At 44.5% G+C, this 19,964-nt stretch overlaps 2 protein-coding genes across 3 annotated transcripts in view; both read left to right on the top strand.

Annotated features, from left to right (window-relative positions):
• Positions 1-634: 634 nt before the first annotated feature.
• Positions 635-19,964, top strand: part of LOC118358171 (folylpolyglutamate synthase, mitochondrial-like) — a 158,697-nt gene continuing 139,367 nt past the window's right edge. The window contains exons 1-15 of one of the 2 annotated variants that reach the window (XM_035735696.2): positions 635-789; positions 1,877-2,008; positions 2,232-2,285; positions 2,426-2,490; positions 2,912-3,026; positions 5,860-5,937; positions 6,049-6,110; positions 6,219-6,321; positions 6,445-6,522; positions 6,633-6,780; positions 6,938-7,021; positions 7,141-7,291; positions 7,567-7,642; positions 7,811-7,877; positions 8,078-10,448. In XM_035735696.2, the coding sequence (XP_035591589.1) occupies positions 682-789; positions 1,877-2,008; positions 2,232-2,285; positions 2,426-2,490; positions 2,912-3,026; positions 5,860-5,937; positions 6,049-6,110; positions 6,219-6,321; positions 6,445-6,522; positions 6,633-6,780; positions 6,938-7,021; positions 7,141-7,291; positions 7,567-7,642; positions 7,811-7,877; positions 8,078-8,460 (1,704 nt within the window). In that variant the 5' untranslated portion in view covers positions 635-681 and the 3' untranslated portion in view covers positions 8,461-10,448. Of the gene's footprint in view, positions 790-813; positions 1,152-1,876; positions 2,009-2,231; positions 2,286-2,425; positions 2,491-2,911; positions 3,027-5,859; positions 5,938-6,048; positions 6,111-6,218; positions 6,322-6,444; positions 6,523-6,632; positions 6,781-6,937; positions 7,022-7,140; positions 7,292-7,566; positions 7,643-7,810; positions 7,878-8,077; positions 10,449-19,964 lie in introns of those variants that run through there. The other variant, XM_035735697.2, reaches the window with a different exon arrangement.
• LOC118358165 (protein crumbs homolog 1-like) overlaps positions 10,442-19,964 on the top strand; it is a 39,467-nt gene continuing 29,944 nt past the window's right edge. Inside the window, exon 1 of the mRNA XM_035735670.2 lies at positions 10,442-17,077. Coding sequence (XP_035591563.2) covers positions 17,008-17,077 — 70 coding nt within the window. The 5' untranslated portion in view covers positions 10,442-17,007. The remainder of the gene's footprint in view (positions 17,078-19,964) is intronic.

Raw genomic sequence — 19,964 nt, forward strand, 5'->3', positions numbered from 1 at the left:
CAAACAGCAAATGCATCCAACAAATGTGTAGAGTCACAAGCTTGATGTAATCATTGCGTGGTATGAATATGAGACTAAATATTTAACTTTTTACAACTTTAATACACATACAAGGGAATTTGTCTCAATACTTTTGGTTCCCTAAAAATGGGGGGACGACGTACAAAGAGTGCTGTCATTTTGAAACAGTTCACCCGATATGGATTTTAAAAAAAATACCCTTCAATCACAGTCTGTACTTTAACCTCATAGTCATTGTATAATTTCAAAGTCCTGGAGTACAGAGCCAAAACAACCAAACATGTGTCACTGTCCCAATTCTTTTGGAGCTCACTGTAAATAAAAACAAATCAGGTTTTTGCTTTGGCTGACTTCATTTTATTATTGGCATTTGTCAATACAACTCATGAAGACAAATATTTATGTCAAATTGTTTTGTATTCTACTTGTAGCCCTGGTTGTCATGAAAAGAAAATAGTAATTCAAGCTTGAACTTCTCAAATATGATGGTCAACCTGGTGTGTTTGAATACTTAGTTCTATCAAGCTTTGTGGGTTAATCATCACCTTACTAAAGAAATCTATCAATAAATTCACCAATAATTGACTTGGCAGAGACTACCACACCATTGCAAAATGCCTCGTGCTGCTGCTGACTGCAAGTTTCCTAATCAAGTCTGTCATGGTTCGCTACTCTCTGGTCACAATGTCAATCTTACTGCACACTAAGGCTCAGGCAGGACTACACTTCTCAACCTCATCTACTGGGCTTTTCATAATGGATTATGAGGTATGTGGATTGTATCTTACTTACTTTTCTACAAAAGCCTGGGTGACTGAAGGTGCGCTTTCTGTAAGCCCCTTTGACATCACACTTTTACAAGGCTGCAAATCATATGCCAACAATTGGCATGCTGCATGCTGAAAAAGTTGAGAACCTGGCCACTCCACTCCACTCCAGTATTGATGTCTCGGGCCCAAGTGGCATGCCAGTTACACTCACAATGTTGCAGGGACTATAGCAGTCGTCTACTTCGTGGCTTCAAGTTCAGCTTCTACTGGGATTTGATGTAGCAGATATCCTTATTATACAGCTGCTGACATAACACCATGGAAATATCTGTCGCCTTGAGGAGAACTAAAGGTTTTTATGTGCGTATTTTATATTTTGTTACAAAAATATCAGACAGAGATATATTGTCAGATAATGTGTGAAAGGTAACAGATTTTAGAAGTAGACAATTGATTATTGATTCAAATCGGTCACTTTTAAGTTGGCAGTTCGGTAAATTATTGTACACAGTGAATAGGTTGTTGACATTCACTGCATGCCAGTTGTATCTGGTTCTGATTGGTTGCTACAGTTCCATAGCTGCTGCATTCAAACACATGTTGTGAGACATTCTGTCATTTACTGATAAATCACTCCTTTCTTTGTAATTTCTTTCAAATCTTATGAATATGTTATCACATAAAAATATGTACTTATTGGTGTGTGTGTGTGTTTGTGGATGCATGTGTGTGTGGTTTGGTTTATTATCCTTGTGTGGACCAGGAGTCCTCACAAGGAAAGTAAAGCAAGGAACTTTCAGACAAGTGGGGACATTTCACCGGCCCCCACAAGGAAAAGGGCTATTTTAGGCTTATGGGTTAGGTTTAGGGTTGGGGTTACAGCTAGGGTTAGGGGTTTAGGATTAAGGTTGGGTTTAGGATTAAGGTTAGGCTTAGGTTAGGTTAAGGATTATGGGTTAAGGTTTAAGGGTTAAGGTTTAGGTTTAGGTTTAGATTTAAGAATTTGGAAAAATAGGATTTTGAATTGGAATACATTTTTGTGTCCCCACAAGGATAATAAAACAAACGTGTGTGTGTGCGTGCAGGAAGCAGTGTGTGCTCTGAACACCTTGCAGACCAATGTGAGTGTGTTGGATCAGGTGCAGAGGGAGCGGAGTGAGCTACCTGAGCTGCAGCTCCAGGCCATGCGTGGCTTCCTCCATCGTACAGGCCTCACAGTGAGTGACCAACAGACACACTGAAACCAGCATCTAGACTGCCATCACACAATCTCAAATATATATATATATATATTTATATATTCTGAGCATCATTACATGCTAATCTCTATTTCCTCACTGGCAACTCCTGTTACTTGATCTGTTGACTGCCTCTCTTGGCCCGTTGACTTATGAGACATAGGGGCCGCTCTCATTACTCCACGGCTGGATGTTGTTTTAGGTAGACAAGCTGGACCACCTCAATATAATCCATGTGACAGGCACCAAGGGCAAGGTAAAAATGGTATTTTTTGTGTGAAAAAATGACAAGGATTTTCTCAAATATTATTTTGACATGTGTATGAAGTACAACAACACATGAACTACAATAGAAGTTATGTAAGACTTACTTACTCTCTCTTTCTGCTCTTTCAGGGATCAACATGTGCCTTTACTGAGAGAATCCTCAGGGACTATGGCTTTCGGACTGGGTTTTACAGGTATAGTATATAACTGAAGAAGACAGGTGTTGGTGTGTTCTCCCTCAGTATGTGCGTTCAAGCTTATGTTTCGTTTGTAGATTTTTTTACCTGTTGCATCGGGAAGTTTAGTGTCAGGGTTTTTGCGCATGGAGAAGCACTGGTATCCCTATACTGAACTTTGACTTGTTAGGTCTTTGCCCAACTAATTATTAACCTGTGTTGTTACAAGCGTGCCTGCTTTGAAGTGCTCAAATTATGAAGAAAGCTTAACTGTACTATTGGGAAAATATGGCCAAAATATGACCTGTTGGCTTGCTTGTACAATGCTATGTGAACATTCTTATCACACACACACACAATATTATGTCACCTAACATACAGTCAGAGATGTGGTGGCACTCCTACTGTGAACATTATGAATGTCATCTGTTCCTTACAGCTCACCACACCTGGTACAAGTCAGAGAGAGAATACGCATCAATGGACAACCAATCAGCAAAGAGCTCTTCACCAAATACTTCTGGGAGGTGTTTTCCCAGTTAGATGCTACAAAGGTACAGTATGTCTTCATATAGACTCTCAGATAAAAGGTAACAAATTGTATTTAAAGGGGTACAAACACTTGTCACTGTAGTTGTATCCTGTAAGGTGCATCCATTGTAACATTAGTTATACAGTAGGTAGAGATGAAGTCGGAAGTTTACATACACCTTAGCCAAGTACATTTAAACTCATTTTTCACCATTTCTGACATCTAATCCCAGGAAAGAATTCCCTGTATTAGGTCAGTTAGGATCACCACTTTATTTGAAGAATGTGAAATGTCACAATAATAGTAGAGAGAATGATTTATTTCAGCTTTTATTTCTTTCATCACATTCCCAGTGGGTCAGAAGTTTACATACACTCAACTAGTATTTGGTTGCATTGCCTTTACATTGTATAACTTGATTCAAACGTTTCGATTAGCCTTCTACAAGCTACCCACACTAAGTTGGGTGAATTTTGGCCCATTCCTCCTGACAGTGCTGGTGTAACTGAGTCAGGTTTATAGGCCTCCTTGCTTGCACAGACTTTTTCAGTTATGCCCACAAATGTTCTATTTCACCTCCGCAACATGATCCTGCCACCCCGTGCTTCACGGTTGGGATGGTGTTCTTCGGCTTGCAAGCCTCCTCCTTTTTCCTCCAAACACAACGATGGTCATTATGGCCAAACAGTTCTATTTTTGTTTCATCAGAGCAGAGGACATTTCTCCAAAAATTACGACCTTTGTCCCCATGTGCAGTTGCAAACCGTAGTCTGGCTTTTTTATGGCGGTTTTGGAGCAGTGGCTTCTTCCTTGCTGGGCGGCCTTTCAGGTTATATCGATATAGGACTCATTTTACTGTGGATATAGATAATTTTGTACCTGTTTCCTCCAGCATCTTCACAAGGTCCTTTGCTGTTGTTCTGGGATTGATTTGCACTTTTCTCACCAAAGTACGTTCATCTCTAGGAGACATAGCACTTCTCCTTCCTGAGCGGTATGACGTCTGCGTGGTCCCATGGTGTTTATACTTGCGTACAATTGTTTGTACAGATGAACGTGGTACCTTCAGGTGTTTGGAAATTGCTCCCAAGGATGAATCAGACTTGTGGAGGTCTACAATTGTTTTCTGAGGTCTTGGCTGATTTCTTTTGATTTTCCCATGATGTCAAACAAAGAGGCACTGAGTTTGAAGGTAGGCCTTGAAATACATCCACAGGTATACCTCCAAATGACACAAATTATGTAAATTATGCCATGCACAAAGTAACCGACTTGCCAAAACTATAGTTTGTTAACAAGAGATTTGTGGAGTGGTTGAAAAACAAGTTTTAATTCTCCAACCTAAGTGTATGTAAACTTCCAACTTCAGCTGCACATAAGTGTACCCTTGTAGTTTGTACCTTAAAATAGACAAATTTGCCGTTTTAGGGTACCACCGTTTGTTCCTTTTAAAGCTGCAAGGTTTAACTTGTTGGGAGACTCGACCAAATTCAAATGTGTGTTATAGATCTGTCATTCTCATTGAAAGCAGGTCTAGATTTTTTTCTACGTGCGCTATTTCTATGCTTTGGTTCTTAAGTTTTTTTGTTGCGTCTTTTACTTTCTGTTTTGCATACCAGCTTCAAACAGCTGAAAATACAATATTTTAATCCTAATTTCTCATGTAAATCGCTCTGGATAAGTGTGTCTACAAAATGAATACATGTAAAAATAATTATCAATATATTGACTGCAAGAAGCCCAAACAGATGCTGTACAATGTTTGACTAAAACCTAATAATTCCAAACCTTTCATACGTTTGTATAAGATCATGTGTCTCTCTCCTTTGCGTGGGATTACTTGGGATCAGATTTATTAAATTAAAATTACTTGGAGCTCATTTCCTGCTGTTTTTACAGTCTATTATATCTAACACTAATAACATTTAAAAAATACATGTTTTTTCTCTGAAATCTTTTGGGGGCCAAATAAAACCAACCGCGGGCCAAATTCGGCATTCAACAAAAAACCTCATATACCAACAATACATTGCGGCTTTGACGTCAAGAAAGGAACAGCCTGTTGGTGGCTTTGGTGATGGAGGCGAATCGTGTAAGTAGTAGGTACTAAAGTGCCCAAAGAGATGCGTAATTTTATGTTGCTAGTAGATGATAAAATAAGATAGCCAGCTATCTAAGTGTACCGGGCCATGCAAAACGAACTGTCCCACTCGGATCTAGCATGGTGTTTGGGGATTGAATAAGATAACTGGTTGGCTAACATTAGCAAGCGACAACAACTCCATCAACACTGCACGTTTTGCAGAAATTAATGGTCAAATATCAATTGGATTAATGTAATTGTTTATTTCTATGTATGTACTGTATATATGTTGTAATATTTTTCCGGCAATTAGTATGATCTGTTACAAACATCAATTTGTACAATTTGTTATGAATTTGTAAGTGCTTAAGATCCCAATCAATCTCTTTGGACCGCTTAAGCTGGTACAACACCTACCTCTGGTACAACACTTCTGGTACAACACTTCTGGTACAACACTTCTGGTACAACACTTCTGGTACAACACCTCTGGTACAACACTTCCATATTCAAAATATTGGGTGCAAAAATGTACCATTATACTAGATTATTCGCACATGAACAGTACATACTGTATCTCCTGAAGGTATCTCTGAAGGTACATGATGTGTGTTTTGATCTTTTTGTACCCCAGGGAACAATAATGTACCCTAACCATACCCTTTCTTTCTGAGAGTGTCGTGTTGAGGGAATGAACCCTGATGTAGCCCACCAGCCTCAAAGAAACTCTGACCCTTCCCTGTTATGACTGTGTCACTGCACTGATCCTCAGGACTCCCATGGAGTTAATATGCCAACCTATTTCCGCTTCCTCACCATCCTGGCGTTCCATGTCTTCCTACAGGAGAGGGTAACATTCACATAACCCTGTCACATGTACAGTTTGTTTACAAATGTACTAATAACCAAATCAAGGGTGAACATTGTAAACCATTCTGAGCGGTATCTCTTCATACAACAGGTTGATTTAGCTGTGATTGAGGTTGGGATTGGAGGGGCCTATGACTGTACGAACATCATCAGGTAATTGTGCTGCATATCATAGAGGGTGTACTATCAAATTCAGACATATGATTGATTAGTTACAGAATCTGTTGTCACTTCTTTTTCTTTCTGACATTTGACGTACAGGAAGCCGTGGGTTTGTGGGATATCCTCCTTAGGAATTGATCATACAAGTATACTAGGAAACACCATAGAGGAGATCGCCTGGCAGAAAGCAGGCATATTTAAGGTGAGAGTAATGCATGTTGTGTTGGTGAGGTCAACCTACTATATACACTGTGTACAGTACTTACTATCTATAGTCTGTCTGCAGGGGGTGAATGTAGTTGAATTAAGCATTATTCCTCCCCAGCCAGGGGTGCCCGTGTTCACTGTCAAGCAGCTAGATAGGCCCATGACTGTTCTACAGGACAGAGCCAAAGAGATAGGGGTGAGTGACTGGGGCCTTTTCTCCTCCTGAATGTGGATGGATTCGCTATGTGTTTGTTTGAACGTGCTCATATTTCAGATGCTTTTTCTGACCCCCCCTGTGTTGTGTAGTGTCCTCTGTGGGTTTGTCCAGATCTGGAGCAGTATGAGTCTGGGGCTGGCCCTCTCAGTCTGGGCCTGGCTGGACAACAGCAGCGCTGCAACGCATCACTTGCCCTGCAGCTCAGCAAGACCTGGCTACAGCGCTACAGACAGTCTGGTGTGTGTGTGTGTATGTGTATGTGTGTTATATTATAACTCACAAAGAAGGACAATGTTATTCTAGCTAGTATAGGAAGATATTGCTCAAGATAACAGTACACATTCCAATCGTGATGAGGTTCAGTAAGTTACTGTGGGACTCTACTGACTTTCAGATGATCAGCTTGCTGCCCCGATAGTGGAGAACAGGCTGGTCTCCCAGGCAACAGCCTTTAAGCCCAGCCCCATCATGGTCAAAGGTCGGTAGCATACTCTCACCCATGAAACATCCAGATAATTAAACACCTGTGCCTGAAAGCACAACATGAAAAAGGATCTGTCTCACACTTCCCTTACTTCTCCACTCATCTCCCTCCAGGCTTGGAGGTGACAGAGTGGCCTGGAAGAACTCAGACTCTGAGGCATGGTCCTGTCACCTACTACCTGGACGGAGCCCACACCACGGGCAGCATGCAGGCCTGTGTACACTGGTTCAGCCAGGAGATCCAGCAGGAAGAGAGTAGCAACAGGTTAGTCTCTGCCTGGCCTCAAGGGGGCCCACAGACTTCTCTACAGTGGCCTTAGTTGGTCAAATGATTGTGGAAAACTGTAGGCCTATGTGACTGTGAGAAATAGTAGCATGCACGCAAACATCAGCACACACCATCTCAGAATTTATGTGAGATTTGACACTCATATAGATTCGATACTACATTTTGTGTCAAATTTACCGTCCATTCATTTCACGGTCAGATTTGATAGACACCATCTCTGAGTAGGCCTACTCACTGTGTGTGTGTGACAGGGGCCCTGTGATCCGAGTACTGCTGTTCAACACCACAGGAGAGAGGGACTCTGCTGCCATGCTCAAACTCCTAGAGGTGAGTACTACAAGTCTGGGATCAGATACACAGACACTGCTGTCTGCTGCTCTATTCTGTAGCTCTGGCCAGAATCTAACTTTTGTACAGCACCTAAAGAAGCACAAACAGATCAAACCCTGAAATAGAATAAATGTCTAACACCGTCTCCCTTTGTTGTCCCTGCAGCCATGCCAGTTTGATTTTGCTGTGTTTTGTCCCAACATCACTGAAACTATTACAGAAAACAATGCAGGTGAGTTTACTTTTATGTTTGGGGTTTTAACAGACAGCTGCAAAGAAATATGAAACATGATTACATAACTTAGGAAAAATATTCCAACTTTTCTTGGCTGTGTAAAAAAATGCTACCACATTCATTGTCCAGCTGTGAGAAATGTATGAGAGGTGTGTGTGCAGTCCTTCACTTTCTTTGCTTGCTCTGCTCTTTTTCAGATCAGCAGAATTTCAATGTGTCTGTGGAGAACATGCTGACCCGTTGCCTTGACAACCAGATCAGCTGGCAGAGCCTGAGCGGGACAGAGACTACGCAGGGGTCTGAGTCTCAGCTGCTGATAAAGGACAGGCTCCCCTTGCTGGCCAAGACCAGGACCCACACCATGGTCTTCCCATGCATCCTCAGCGCCCTCCAGTGGATCAGCCAGGGAAGGGACGCTGTGCTGGCTACTGCAGGGAGCCCCTATCTCCCAGTACAGCCCAGTGTCACGGCAAAAGCAGAACCATTGAGAGAGGCAGCCCAGGTCTCTGTCCTGGTTACAGGTAGTCTACACCTAGTAGGAGGGGTGCTGAAATACCTGGACCCCTCGTTAGCCTCCTAATTAACTATTGGCCCAACAATTGGCCCATCAGTCTGGCTTGGATTTTTGTAGGACATTGAGATACGCTCAATGTTTGACAGGTATTATATTTGAGGTGTTTACAGCTTAGGGTCTTCTTGAATAGATGTGTGCTTCTTGTCCAGTGTGGTGCACTCAATTTGCTCTGTCCTCAGTGCATGATCCCTGGGCTTTCATACTACGAAGTTGTGCTGTACTGTGTCAGCAAGTCAAGTTGAATGATTTTCTCAGGGTCATTGAATTACGATTGTTTTGAATTGTATTTTCTCTTTGAATTATCGCTTTGACTAATGTACATAATGAAAATCAAAGCATGTATGAATTTGTACATAGTTGTGAATGAAGACTTTAACAGTACCAGTCAAAAGTTTGGACACCTTCTCTTTCAAGGGTTTTTATTTATTTTGACTGTTTTCTACATAATAGTGAAGCCATCAAAACAATGAAAGAACAGATATAGAGTTATGTAGTAACCAAAAAAGCATTAAACAAATCAAAATATATTTTGGATTCTTCAAAGTAGCCACCCTTTGCCTTGTTGACAGCTTTGCACACTCTTGGCATTATCTCAACCAGCTTCATGAGGAATGCTTTTCCAAAAGTCTTGAAGGAGTTCCCACATATACTGAGCACTTGTTGGCTGCTTTTTCTTCACTCTGCAGTCCAACTCATCCCAAAACATCTCATTTGGGTTGAGGTCGGCCGATTGTGGAGGTCAGGTCATCTGATGCAGCACCATCACTCTCCTTGGTCAAATAGCCCTTACACAGCCTGGAGGTGTGTTGCATCATTGTTCTGTTGAAAAACAAATGGTAGTCCCACTAAGCGCAAACCAGATGGGATGGCGTAGCACTGCAGAATGCTGTGGTAGCCATGCTGGTTAAGTGTGCCTTGAATTCTAAATAAATCACTGACAGTGTCACCTGCAAGGCACTCCCACATCATCACACCTCCTCCTCCATGCTTCACGGTGGGAACCACACATGCAGAGATCATCCATTCACCTACTACGCGTCTCACAAAGACACGGCAGTTAGAACATAAAAATGCAAATTTGGACTCAACAGACCAAAGGACGGATTTCCACCAGTCTAATGTCCATTGCTTGTGTTTCTTGGCCCAAGCAAGTCTCTTCTTACTGGTATCCTTTAATAGTGATTTCTTTGCAGCAATACGACCATGAAGGCCTGAATCACGCAGTCTCCTCTGAACAGTTGTTGTTGAGATCTGTCTGTTACTTGAACTCTGAGAAGCATTTATTTGGGCTGCAATTTCTGAGGCTGGTAACTCTAGGGCTGCCAGCATCTCAAATATAAAATGTATTTGTTTAACACTTTTTTGGTTACTACATGATTCCATATGTGTTATTTCATAGTTTTGATGTATTTTTCTATTATTCTACAATGTTGAAAATAGTAAAAAATAAATAAAAAACCCTTGAATGAGTAGATGTGTCCAATCTTTTGACAGGTACTGTATATTAATTGGTTGTTTAATGTTAATTTGTAAACTAGCCTAGCATTGACTGTTCATAGATACAGACTGCCACATATTCACTGACCTTTTCCAGAGTTGCACTGAAACAGAACAACATGCCTGTGTGTCTCTGTCTGCATGCCACCTCAGTGAATGAATTCCCGGTAATGTCTTAGGAAAGCTTACAGACAAACACAATCTTAAAAGCTAAATGGACTGCAATATTTTGCCATTAGCATTACCTTCAAAATGTAATGAGAGGAAGTTTGCTCAAATCCCCTTATCCTGGATGAATCCTTTCATTACTTCAGCATCTGAGGGGGTTAGCACGATGGCCAAGTCTGGGAGAGAAGGGGTTGAAAGTGGGACGTTTGTGTGGGTTCAGGGCCTCGCTCCTGCTTATTAGCCTCTCATCAAGATGACCAGAGTCAGAAGGTCATAAGAGAGGCGGCAGCATAGCCTAGTGGTTAGAGCTTTGGACTAGTAACCGGAAGGTTGCGAGTTCAAACCCCCGAGCTGACAAGGTCTGTTGTTCTGCCCCTGAACAAGCAGTTAACCCACTGTTCCCAGGCCGTCATTGAAAATAAGAATGTGTTCTTAACTGACTTGCCTGGTAAAATAAAAAATAAATAAAAAGAGGAGCCCTACAATCTGCTTCAACTTTAAAGGGACCACATGAGTGGTGGCATTTAATGAAACTGTTCTACGAATCAGTAAACATTTTTATGCTAAGCTCAGAGATTTAGCCATACTCTCAGGTGCATTGGATATTCCTGCTGGACTGAACGTTGCAGTAGATTGAAAGCCTTTGTGACAACCACATCGAGGGAAAAAAAGCATAATTTACACCAAACAAACAATGAAGCTAAAAAGATGGCCCAATAGGCTGTTACATTGAACATAAATGACAATACATTTAGTCAATAGGAAAATAGAGGCAACAGACGAATTCTGAAGTTTTGATGAGGATACTATCTGGTGCTAGCAAATTGACAGAGGACTCCTTTTCCCCTTCAATGGAATACTGCAGCACCGCTGCTGTTTAAGAAGATTGTACTACTTAGAATCCGATTACAGCAGGTACTCCCAGGACAGGGCCTTGCCTAAAGCCCTGGTAGTGGCAGTGAGTGAACTGCAACACTGCACTTATACTGTATCAGAGGCTCATTACTCTGTGAGGTGGCAGCACTGCAACTACTGCAGTGACTTAGGAGACAATGGAAAGTTGGTTTTAATGCAGGTTTGTTTTTTAATTCAGTGCTGTGGACGCAGTCAGATGAATATGAGGCAACAAAGGTACTGGTGGATTATCTGTCCAATGGAGTCTGAATACCCTCCAGTCCTCTGCTCTACCCACATTTAAAATGTGTCAAAACTGTGAGCCCAGTAGAGCTGTGGTTCACAAGGCATTGTCAAATAGTTTAGGGTCAGGCTTGAATTGAAGTTCAGCAGCTTCACTAAGGTTTTGCTCAGAGTGCATCTCCAACAAATCAAATTGCAATTGTTTACATGCGCCAATACAACTCATGTAGACTTTACTGTGAAATGCTTGCTTACAAGCTCTTTCGAATAATGCAGAGTTTCCAAATGAAAACAAAAATAGTAGAGGGGAATAAAATAAATAAACAAGAATGGACCTACAGTGTGCTCGGAAAGTATTCAGACACCTTGACTTTTTCCACATTTTGTTACATTACAGCCTTATTCTAAAATGGATGAAGTAGTTTTCCCCCCTCATCACTCTACATGCAATACCCCATAAAGACAAAGCAAAAAACATTTATTTTTATTTTTTATGTTTGCAAATGTATTAACAATAAACAACTGAAATATCACATTTACATAAGTATTCAGAACCTTTACTCAGTACTTTGTTGAAGCACCTTTGGCAGCTATTACAGCCTCGAGTCTTCTTTGGTATGACGCTACAAGCTTGGCACACCTGTATTTGGGGAGTTTCTCCCATTCTTCTCCGCAGATCCCCTCAATCTCTGTCTGGCTGCACAGCTATTTTTAGGTCTCTCCAGAGATGTTCGATCAGGTTCAAGTCCAGGCTCTGGCTGGGTCACTCAAGGACATTCAGAGACTTTTCCCGAAGCCACTCCTGCTTTGTCTTGGCTGTGTGCTTAGGGTCGTTGTCCTGTTGGAAGGTGAACCTTTGCCCCAGTTTGAGGTCCTGAGTGCTCTGGAGCAGGTTTTCAACAAGGATCACTCTGTACTTTGCTCCGTTCATCTTTCCCTCAATCCTGACTAGTCTCTCAGTGCCTACCCCTGAAAAACATCCCCACAGCATGATGCTGCCACCACCATGTTTCACCGTGGGGATGGTGCCTGGTTTCCTCCATATGTGATGCTTGGCATTCAGATGAAAGAGTTCAATCCTGGTTTCATCAGACCAGAGAATCTTGTTTCTCATGGTCTGAGAATCCTTTAGGTGCCTTTTGGCAAACTCCAAGTGGGCTGTCATGTGATTTTACTGAGGAGTGGTTTCCATCTGGCCACTTTACCATAAAGGCCTGATTGATGAAGTGCTGCAGCGATGGTTGTCCTTCTGGAAGGTTCTCCCATCTCCACAGAAGAACTCTGCAGTTCTGTCAGAGTGACCATCAGGTTTTTGGTCACCTCCCTGACCCAGGCCCTTCTCCCCAATTTGCTCAGTTTGGCCGGGGGGGCAGCTCTTTGAAGTGTCTTGGTGGTTCCAAACTTCTTCCATTTACGAATGATAGAGGCCACTGTTTTTTCGGATTCACTCAATGCTGCAGAATTGTTTTGGTACCCTTCCCCAGACACAATCCTGTCTCGGAGCTCTACGGACAATTCTTTCGACCTCATAGCTTTGTTTTTGCACTGTAGGGATGCAGCCAGCCAATATGCTCTCGATGATGCAGCTAAAACTTTTTGAGGATCCGGGGGCCCATGCTAAATCTTTTTAGCCTGCTGAGGGGGAAGAGGTGCTTCTGTGCCCTCTTCATGACTGTGCGGATGTGTGTGGACTATGTTAAGTCCTTAGTGATGTGGCGCCAAGGAACTTGAAGCTCTCGACCCGCTCCACTACAGCCCTGTCAATGTGGATGGGGACGTGCTCTCCCCTCTTTCTCCTGTAGTCGACGATCAGCTCCTTGGTCTTACTGAAGTTGAGGGAGAGGTTATTGTCCTAGCACCACAATGCTATGTCTCTGACCTCCTGCTTGTAGGCTGACTCATTGCCGTCGGTGACCAGCACTGTGTCGTCAGCGAACTTGGTCACGCAATTGTGGGTGAACAGGGAGTACAGGAGGGGACTAAGCAAACACTCGAGGAAGTCCAGGATCCAGTTGCAGAGGTAGGGGTACAGTCCCAGGGTCCCTAGCTTGGTGATGAGCTTGGAGGGCGCTATGCTGTTGAACGCTGAGCTGTAGTCTATGAACAGCATTCTCACATAGTTATTTCCCCTCTTGTCCAGGTGGAAGAGGGCAGTGTGAAGTGCAATTGAGATTGCGTAATCTGTGGATTTGTTTGGGCTGTACGCAAATTGGAGTGGGTCTAGGGGGTCTGGGATAATGGTGTTGATGTGTGTCCTAACCAGCTTTTCAAAGCACTTCATAATTACATACGTGAGAGCTAAAAGGCAATAGTCATTTAGGCATATTACCATGGCGCTCTTGGGAACAGGGACAATGGTGGTCAGTTTGAAACATTTTAGGATTACAGACTGGGACACGGAGAGAGGTTACATGATCTGGAGAAACAGGGGCTTTCACGCAAGCCATGGTTTTATATTCTTCGAAGCATTAAAGGCATTTAGCTCGTTTGGGAGATCTGCATCGCTGCTCAACTCATGGCTGGGTTTCCCTTTGTAATCCATCATTGTCTGCTATCCCTGCATATACATATTACGAACGTCGGTGTAATAGGATTCCACCTTCCTCCTAACTTGTCCTTTTGCATGTTAGATGTCTCGTCGTCGGTCGTAGCGGAGGGCTTTCTTGTATGCGTCCATGTCCGTGTCCCGTTCCTTGTAAGCTTTAGCTCTAGCTTTTAGCCCAGTGTGCATTTTGCCTGTAATCCATGGTTTTTGATTTGGATAAGTTCGTATAGACATTTTGGGGATGATGTCATCTATGCACTTATTGATGAAGCTCATGACTGTCCTGGATAAATCCCGGAACATATCCCAGTCTGAATTTGAAGGCATTCAGTTGTACAACTGACTAGGTATCCCCCTTTCCCTTACTAGCGAAACCGTTTTATAGCTTCGCGTGTGCTTCATCTAACCACTTCCATATTGAGTGCATCACTGATACTTCCATGTGTGTGTGCATACTGTATGTGTGTGTGTGTGTGTGTGTGTGTGTGTGTGTGTGTGTGTGTGTGTGTGTGTGTGTGTGTGTGTGTGTGTGTGTGTGTGTGTGTGTGTGTGTGTGTGTGTGTGTGTGTGTGTGCGCACGTGTGTGTTTTAGGGAAGACAGTGCAGAGTGTGTGTGTTGGAGCAGGCAGATAAAGCTCCAGTCTGGGCCTTTATAAGAAGTCTCATAAATCCTGCGGGTCCCCCCAATCTGTGGGCCGTGTCGGATGACATTTGGCCTGTGAAAGCCCAGCCCCAGAGAGGCCATCGCTCTGTCACTAAGGCTCACTCATGCATGCTTTTTCCGTCTCAGTGGTAGCGGTAGTAAAGGTGTTAATAGATGCACATTTAATAGATGCACATTCAGTATGCTGAGAAAGACTGCCTTAAACCCCTATTATCTGCCAATGACAGAATTAGCATTAGCGGCTGCTCATCGCCCCACACCCCTGTAAATGACACACCGTTAAAACCTGCAAGGCAGCACCCAGACACAGGCCTATCTACCTTTTGATTCCTTTTATCATAGTGCCAGTGCCACCCATGTGAAGGGCCAGCCTCTAGATAGAGAGGAAGCAGTCATTGGTTCACCACATTTCCATACAATGCTGCTGTAAAGTGTGTGGTTCAATGGGCTTCCTGTTACAATGGTAATCGAAAAGGCACAGAGGGGATGTCGTGGCATGTCATGTCACATGGCATGTGTGTGTTTTATTCATGCTCTTATGGTCATGTTTGTTTGCCCACAGACTACTTAGCTTAAAGGCTCTTAAAGCCTCTCCTAGATCACTGGCCCAGCATGGCCCGTATGGTATATCACTGGTAAGCTGGAAACTCCATAGTGGGCAGACAGATTTGTTGTGCTGTTAGCACTAATCTGGGTAGTATTTTTGTTTTATGGCGTAGGATAACTGCCCTTATCATCGCAATCCTCCATTTCCCGGAGCGCCCCGGATTTGTTGTCATAACTTTTCCATAGTACATCACTTCTCTGTAGTAGATATTGTTTCACTACTTTATTATGTCTGATATTTGCAAGCTAAACACTAATAAACTCCTGCCTTATCAGTCGGATAATTCGCTTTTTATGTTAATCCATAACATCGTGTTGACCCTATGTATGACCAATTTTCATAGACTTTGAATAATAACCTAATCAACTGCATATAATTATTCTGAACATGTTTCCCGGGATTTCACCAGTTTCATAAAATTTTTTACTCACACTGGTGAAGATAACCTCATCAATCATGTCTGCCCACAGACCGTGGACCACTTATAACAAACAACAGTTTGTCTGGGGTTGTGCCTATGTCTGAGGACAACCCACCCAGACACAGCTTTAAATCTGATCAGGGTCCTACAATAACATACATCCTCTTAGATAGACAAAGCATCTCCTTTATCTCTCTGAAGATGGCTGAAGATTAAAAATAAGTAACAGAGGCAGTGTGAAAGAAAATATTCAAAACGCTCCAATTGCCATAACAACTATAAAGACACATCGTTTTTCAAAGATCAAAATGGATGATCAGTGAAGGGATCTTCTAATTGTTTCCACTATAGAACATCCATTCTAACAGATCAAATATATATTCAAGTACTTTAATTGTCTTCTCTTGTTTTCTGCCTGTGCTGGCTGTTGAGTTGGCCCGAAAATCTGACTAACTGCGACAGCCTTTAGGTCCTTCTCTCTCTTTTGTCTTGGTGCTTAATGAAAGTTGCAACTGGGATCCTGCCAGGCAGGAATGTTGAGAGGTGCTCTGCTCAGCACTGACCCTGTCTGTCACTCTGCCACTCCCAGGCTCACAGACTGCAGGTAGGGTTTGTGTGTGGCTGTGTGGCTGTGTGGGTGGATGGAGATAGACTTATCTCTGACCTGAACAGATGCCAAGTGTTTAATTAAACTCTGTGTCGTTCCAATCCCAGCATGCTGTGGCTAAGCCAGGCCCGGGCTCAGGACACTGTTCTGAGGGGTGGAGGGCGGAGAGGTGACCCAGCTGCCACGGGGGGCTCCGCTGTCCCGCTAGGTGTTAGAGTGCTCCAGGATAAGCCCCCCACTCACAAAGGACCCGGCTAGCCGTTGATGGACCCTGCGTACACTCATTAAACCTGGACTGGACCTCTCACCACCACTCCTGGGACTGTTGTAAGGCAGGAGGGTCGAGTGATATCAAGGTCTGGCTTAAAATGTTTATAAGAGAGAAAACTCAAATACATTTGAGAGAAAACTCTTGTAAAGTGAGTTCAGTTTCATGGTCTATTTTTGACACATATCAGCAGTTGCATTTGTTGTTGGTACCCACTGATATATAACTATTTCGATATTGTTTCAGAAAGTTAAATACAATCAAGTAGGAGAGATGAATGAAGAGAAAGATGAACATCAACATTATTAAGTGAGAGGGATAGAGGAAGGAGGGATGTAGTAGAAAGATAGGGCACTAGAGAGACAGACAGTCCGTGTCAGTGAATCCAAGCCATGTTTTCCTGGCTGCTCTCTGCAGGGGAGATTACTCGGCCTTACTCCAGCCAGGCAAACTCTGTCCCCAGAGAGCTCAGTACTGACTACTGACCAAGCATGGAGGTCCTGCAGCACACTTCCAGCTAACTCCAGAGCAGAGAGCTGATCGGCTGGACCAGTATGCTGGGAGGGGATCCTGTGGAGGAGTGACAGGCAGCAGTTCTCAGGCTGGACGCTGTGTGAGACAGTGGGTCCCTTCACCGCCATGGAGTTTGGGAGGTTTCATTCAAAGTACCAAAAACCTTTGCTGCTCATCATGATGACGTTCAAACTGGGTAGGACTCACTGTCTAGGTGTATCAATGTAGGTTATAAAAGGAACAGAAAACCTGTGTGTGCACTTACATGTGTGAGTATTGATGTGGAAAGTAGTAATGTGAAAATGTGTGTACACCGTGTGTGTGTGTGTGTGTGTGTGTGTGTGTGTGTGTGTGTGTGTGTGTGTGTGTGTGTGTGTGTGTGTGTGTGTGTGTGTGTGTGTGTGTGTGTGTGTGTGTGTGTGTGTGTGTGCGCGTGTGTGTGTGTGTGTGTGCGCGTGTGTGTGCGTGTGTGTGTGCGCGTGTGTGTGTGAGTGTAGGGGCGATGTGGACAGAGCTGTAATAGGGCATTAGCAAGGCGGGAGGATGTTACAGGAGGACAAGTGGTGGTAGCCAGCTGGCAGACAGGTTGTTGTAGTTGGTGATAATCTGAACATCTCTGAGTGCAGTATCCCTTCAATAAGTTATGTATTATTTAATGATACGGCTGGTCCTATTTAGAAATGAATTTTAAAGAACCAAGAGAGACCTGCCCGAAGTAGGCACCAATCAAACATTTGTTACATATCATACATAACAAAAACAATGTATGATATGTCACTGTAATCAACCATCTATTACTATGTAAGACAATAATATAATTGGCTTGAGCACTTATCATGAAGTCATTCATAGATCATAATGAACTATCATAGTGAGATAAATGGCTTGTGATATTATTCCCTGATAACCTATGACAGGAGCAGTTAAGACTTGTAAAAGAGAAGAAAACAGTAGGGGATTTGGGGTGTGGTGTCATGGGGTACAGTATGTTTGGGTGGGGGATGTGGGGTGTGGTGTCATGGGGTACAGTATGTTTGGGTGGGGGATGTGGGGTGTGGTGTCATGGGGTACAGTATGTTTGGGTGGGGGATGTGGGGTGTGGTGTCATGGGGTACAGTATGTTTGGGTGGGGGATGTGGGGTGTGGTGTCATGGGGTACAGTATGTTTGGGTGGGGGATGTGGGGTGTGGTGTCATGGGGTACAGTATGTTTGGGTGGGGGATGTGGGGTGTGGTGTCATGGGGTACAGTATGTTTGGGTGGGGGATGTGGGGTGTGGTGTCATGGGGTACAGTATGTTTGGGTGGGGGATGTGGGGTGTGGTGTCATGGGGTACAGTATGTTTGGGTGGGGGATGTGGGGTGTGGTGTCATGGGGTACAGTATGTTTGGGTGGGGGATGTGGGGGTGTGGTGTCATGGGGTACAGTATGTTTGGGTGGGGATGTGGGGTGTGGTGTCATGGGGTACAGTATGTTTGGGTGGGGGATGTGGGGTGTGGTGTCATGGGGTACAGTATGTTTGGGTGGGGGGATGTGGGGTGTGGTGTCATGGGGTACAGTATGTTTGGGTGGGGGGATGTGGGGGTGTGGTGTCATGGGGTACAGTATGTTTGGGTGGGGGATGTGGGGTGTGGTGTCATGGGGTCACAGTATGTTTGGGTGGGGGGATGTGGGGTGTGGTGTCATGGGGTACAGTATGTTTGGGTGGGGGATGTGGGGTGTGGTGTCATGGGGTACAGTATGTTTGGGTGGGGGATGTGGGGTGTGGTGTCATGGGGTACAGTATGTTTGGGTGGGGGATGTGGGGTGTGGTGTCATGGGGTACAGTATGTTTGGGTGGGGGATGTGGGGTGTGGTGTCATGGGGTACAGTATGTTTGGGTGGGGGATGTGGGGTGTGGTGTCATGGGGTACAGTATGTTTGGGTGGGGATGTGGGGTGTGGTGTCATGGGGTACAGTATGTTTGGGTGGGGGATGTGGGGTGTGGTGTCATGGGGTACAGTATGTTTGGGTGGGGGATGTGGGGTGTGGTGTCCAGGGTACAGTATGTTTGGGTGGGGGATGTGGGGTGTGGTGTCATGGGACATCAGAAGGGTACAGTATGTTTGGGTGGGGGATGTGGGGTGTGGTGTCATGGGGTGACAGTATGTTTGGGTGGGGGATGTGGGGTGTGGTGTCATGGGGTACAGTATGTTTGGGTGGGGGATGTGGGGTGTGGTGTCATGGAGGCTGACAGTATGTTTGGGTGGGGATGGGGGTGTGGTGACACGCAGGGCCAGTATGTTTGGGTGGGGGAGGTCTCCCTGGAGAAGAGAGGAGGGGTGCAGGTGTTGGTGTCACAGGGGTACAGTATGTTTGGGTGGGGGATGGTGTGGTGTCAGCTTCCTAGGGGTACAGTATGTTTGCAGGACAGGGGGATGTGGGGTGTGGTGTCATGGGGTACAGTATGTTTGGGTGGGGGATGTGGGGTGTGGTGTCATAAGGGAGAGGGGGTACAGTATGGAAAGGGCAGGGGGGATGTGGGGTGTGGTGTCATGGGGTACAGTATGTTTGGGTGGGGGATGTAAAGGGGTGTGGTGTCATGGGGTACAGTATGTTTGGGTGGGGGATGTGGGGTGTGGTGTCATGGGGTACAGTATGTTTGGGTGGATGGGTAAGGGGGGATGTCCGGGGTGTGGTGTCATGGGGTACAGTATGTTTGGGTGGGGATGTGGGGTGTGGTGTCATCCAGGGTACAGTATGTTTGGGTGGGGGGGATGTGGGGTGTGGGTGTCATGGGGTACAGTATGTTTGGGTGGGGATGTGGGGTGTGGTGTCATGGGTACAGTATGTTTAGGTGGGGATGTGGGGTGTGGTGTCATGGGGTACAGTATGTTTGGGTGGGGATGCAGGTGTGGTGTCATGGGGTACAGTATGTTTGGGTGGGGGATGTGGGGTGTGGTGTCATGGGGTACAGTATGTTTGGGTGGGGGATGTGGGGTGTGGTGTCATAGGGTACAGTATGTTTGGGTGGGGGATGGGGTGTGGTGTCAGAGGGTACAGTATGTTTGGGTGGGGGATGTGGGGTGTGGTGTCATGGGGTAC

This window comes from Oncorhynchus keta, chromosome 25 (genome assembly GCF_023373465.1).
Source record: "Oncorhynchus keta strain PuntledgeMale-10-30-2019 chromosome 25, Oket_V2, whole genome shotgun sequence".
Taxonomy (NCBI): Eukaryota; Metazoa; Chordata; class Actinopteri; order Salmoniformes; family Salmonidae; genus Oncorhynchus; species Oncorhynchus keta.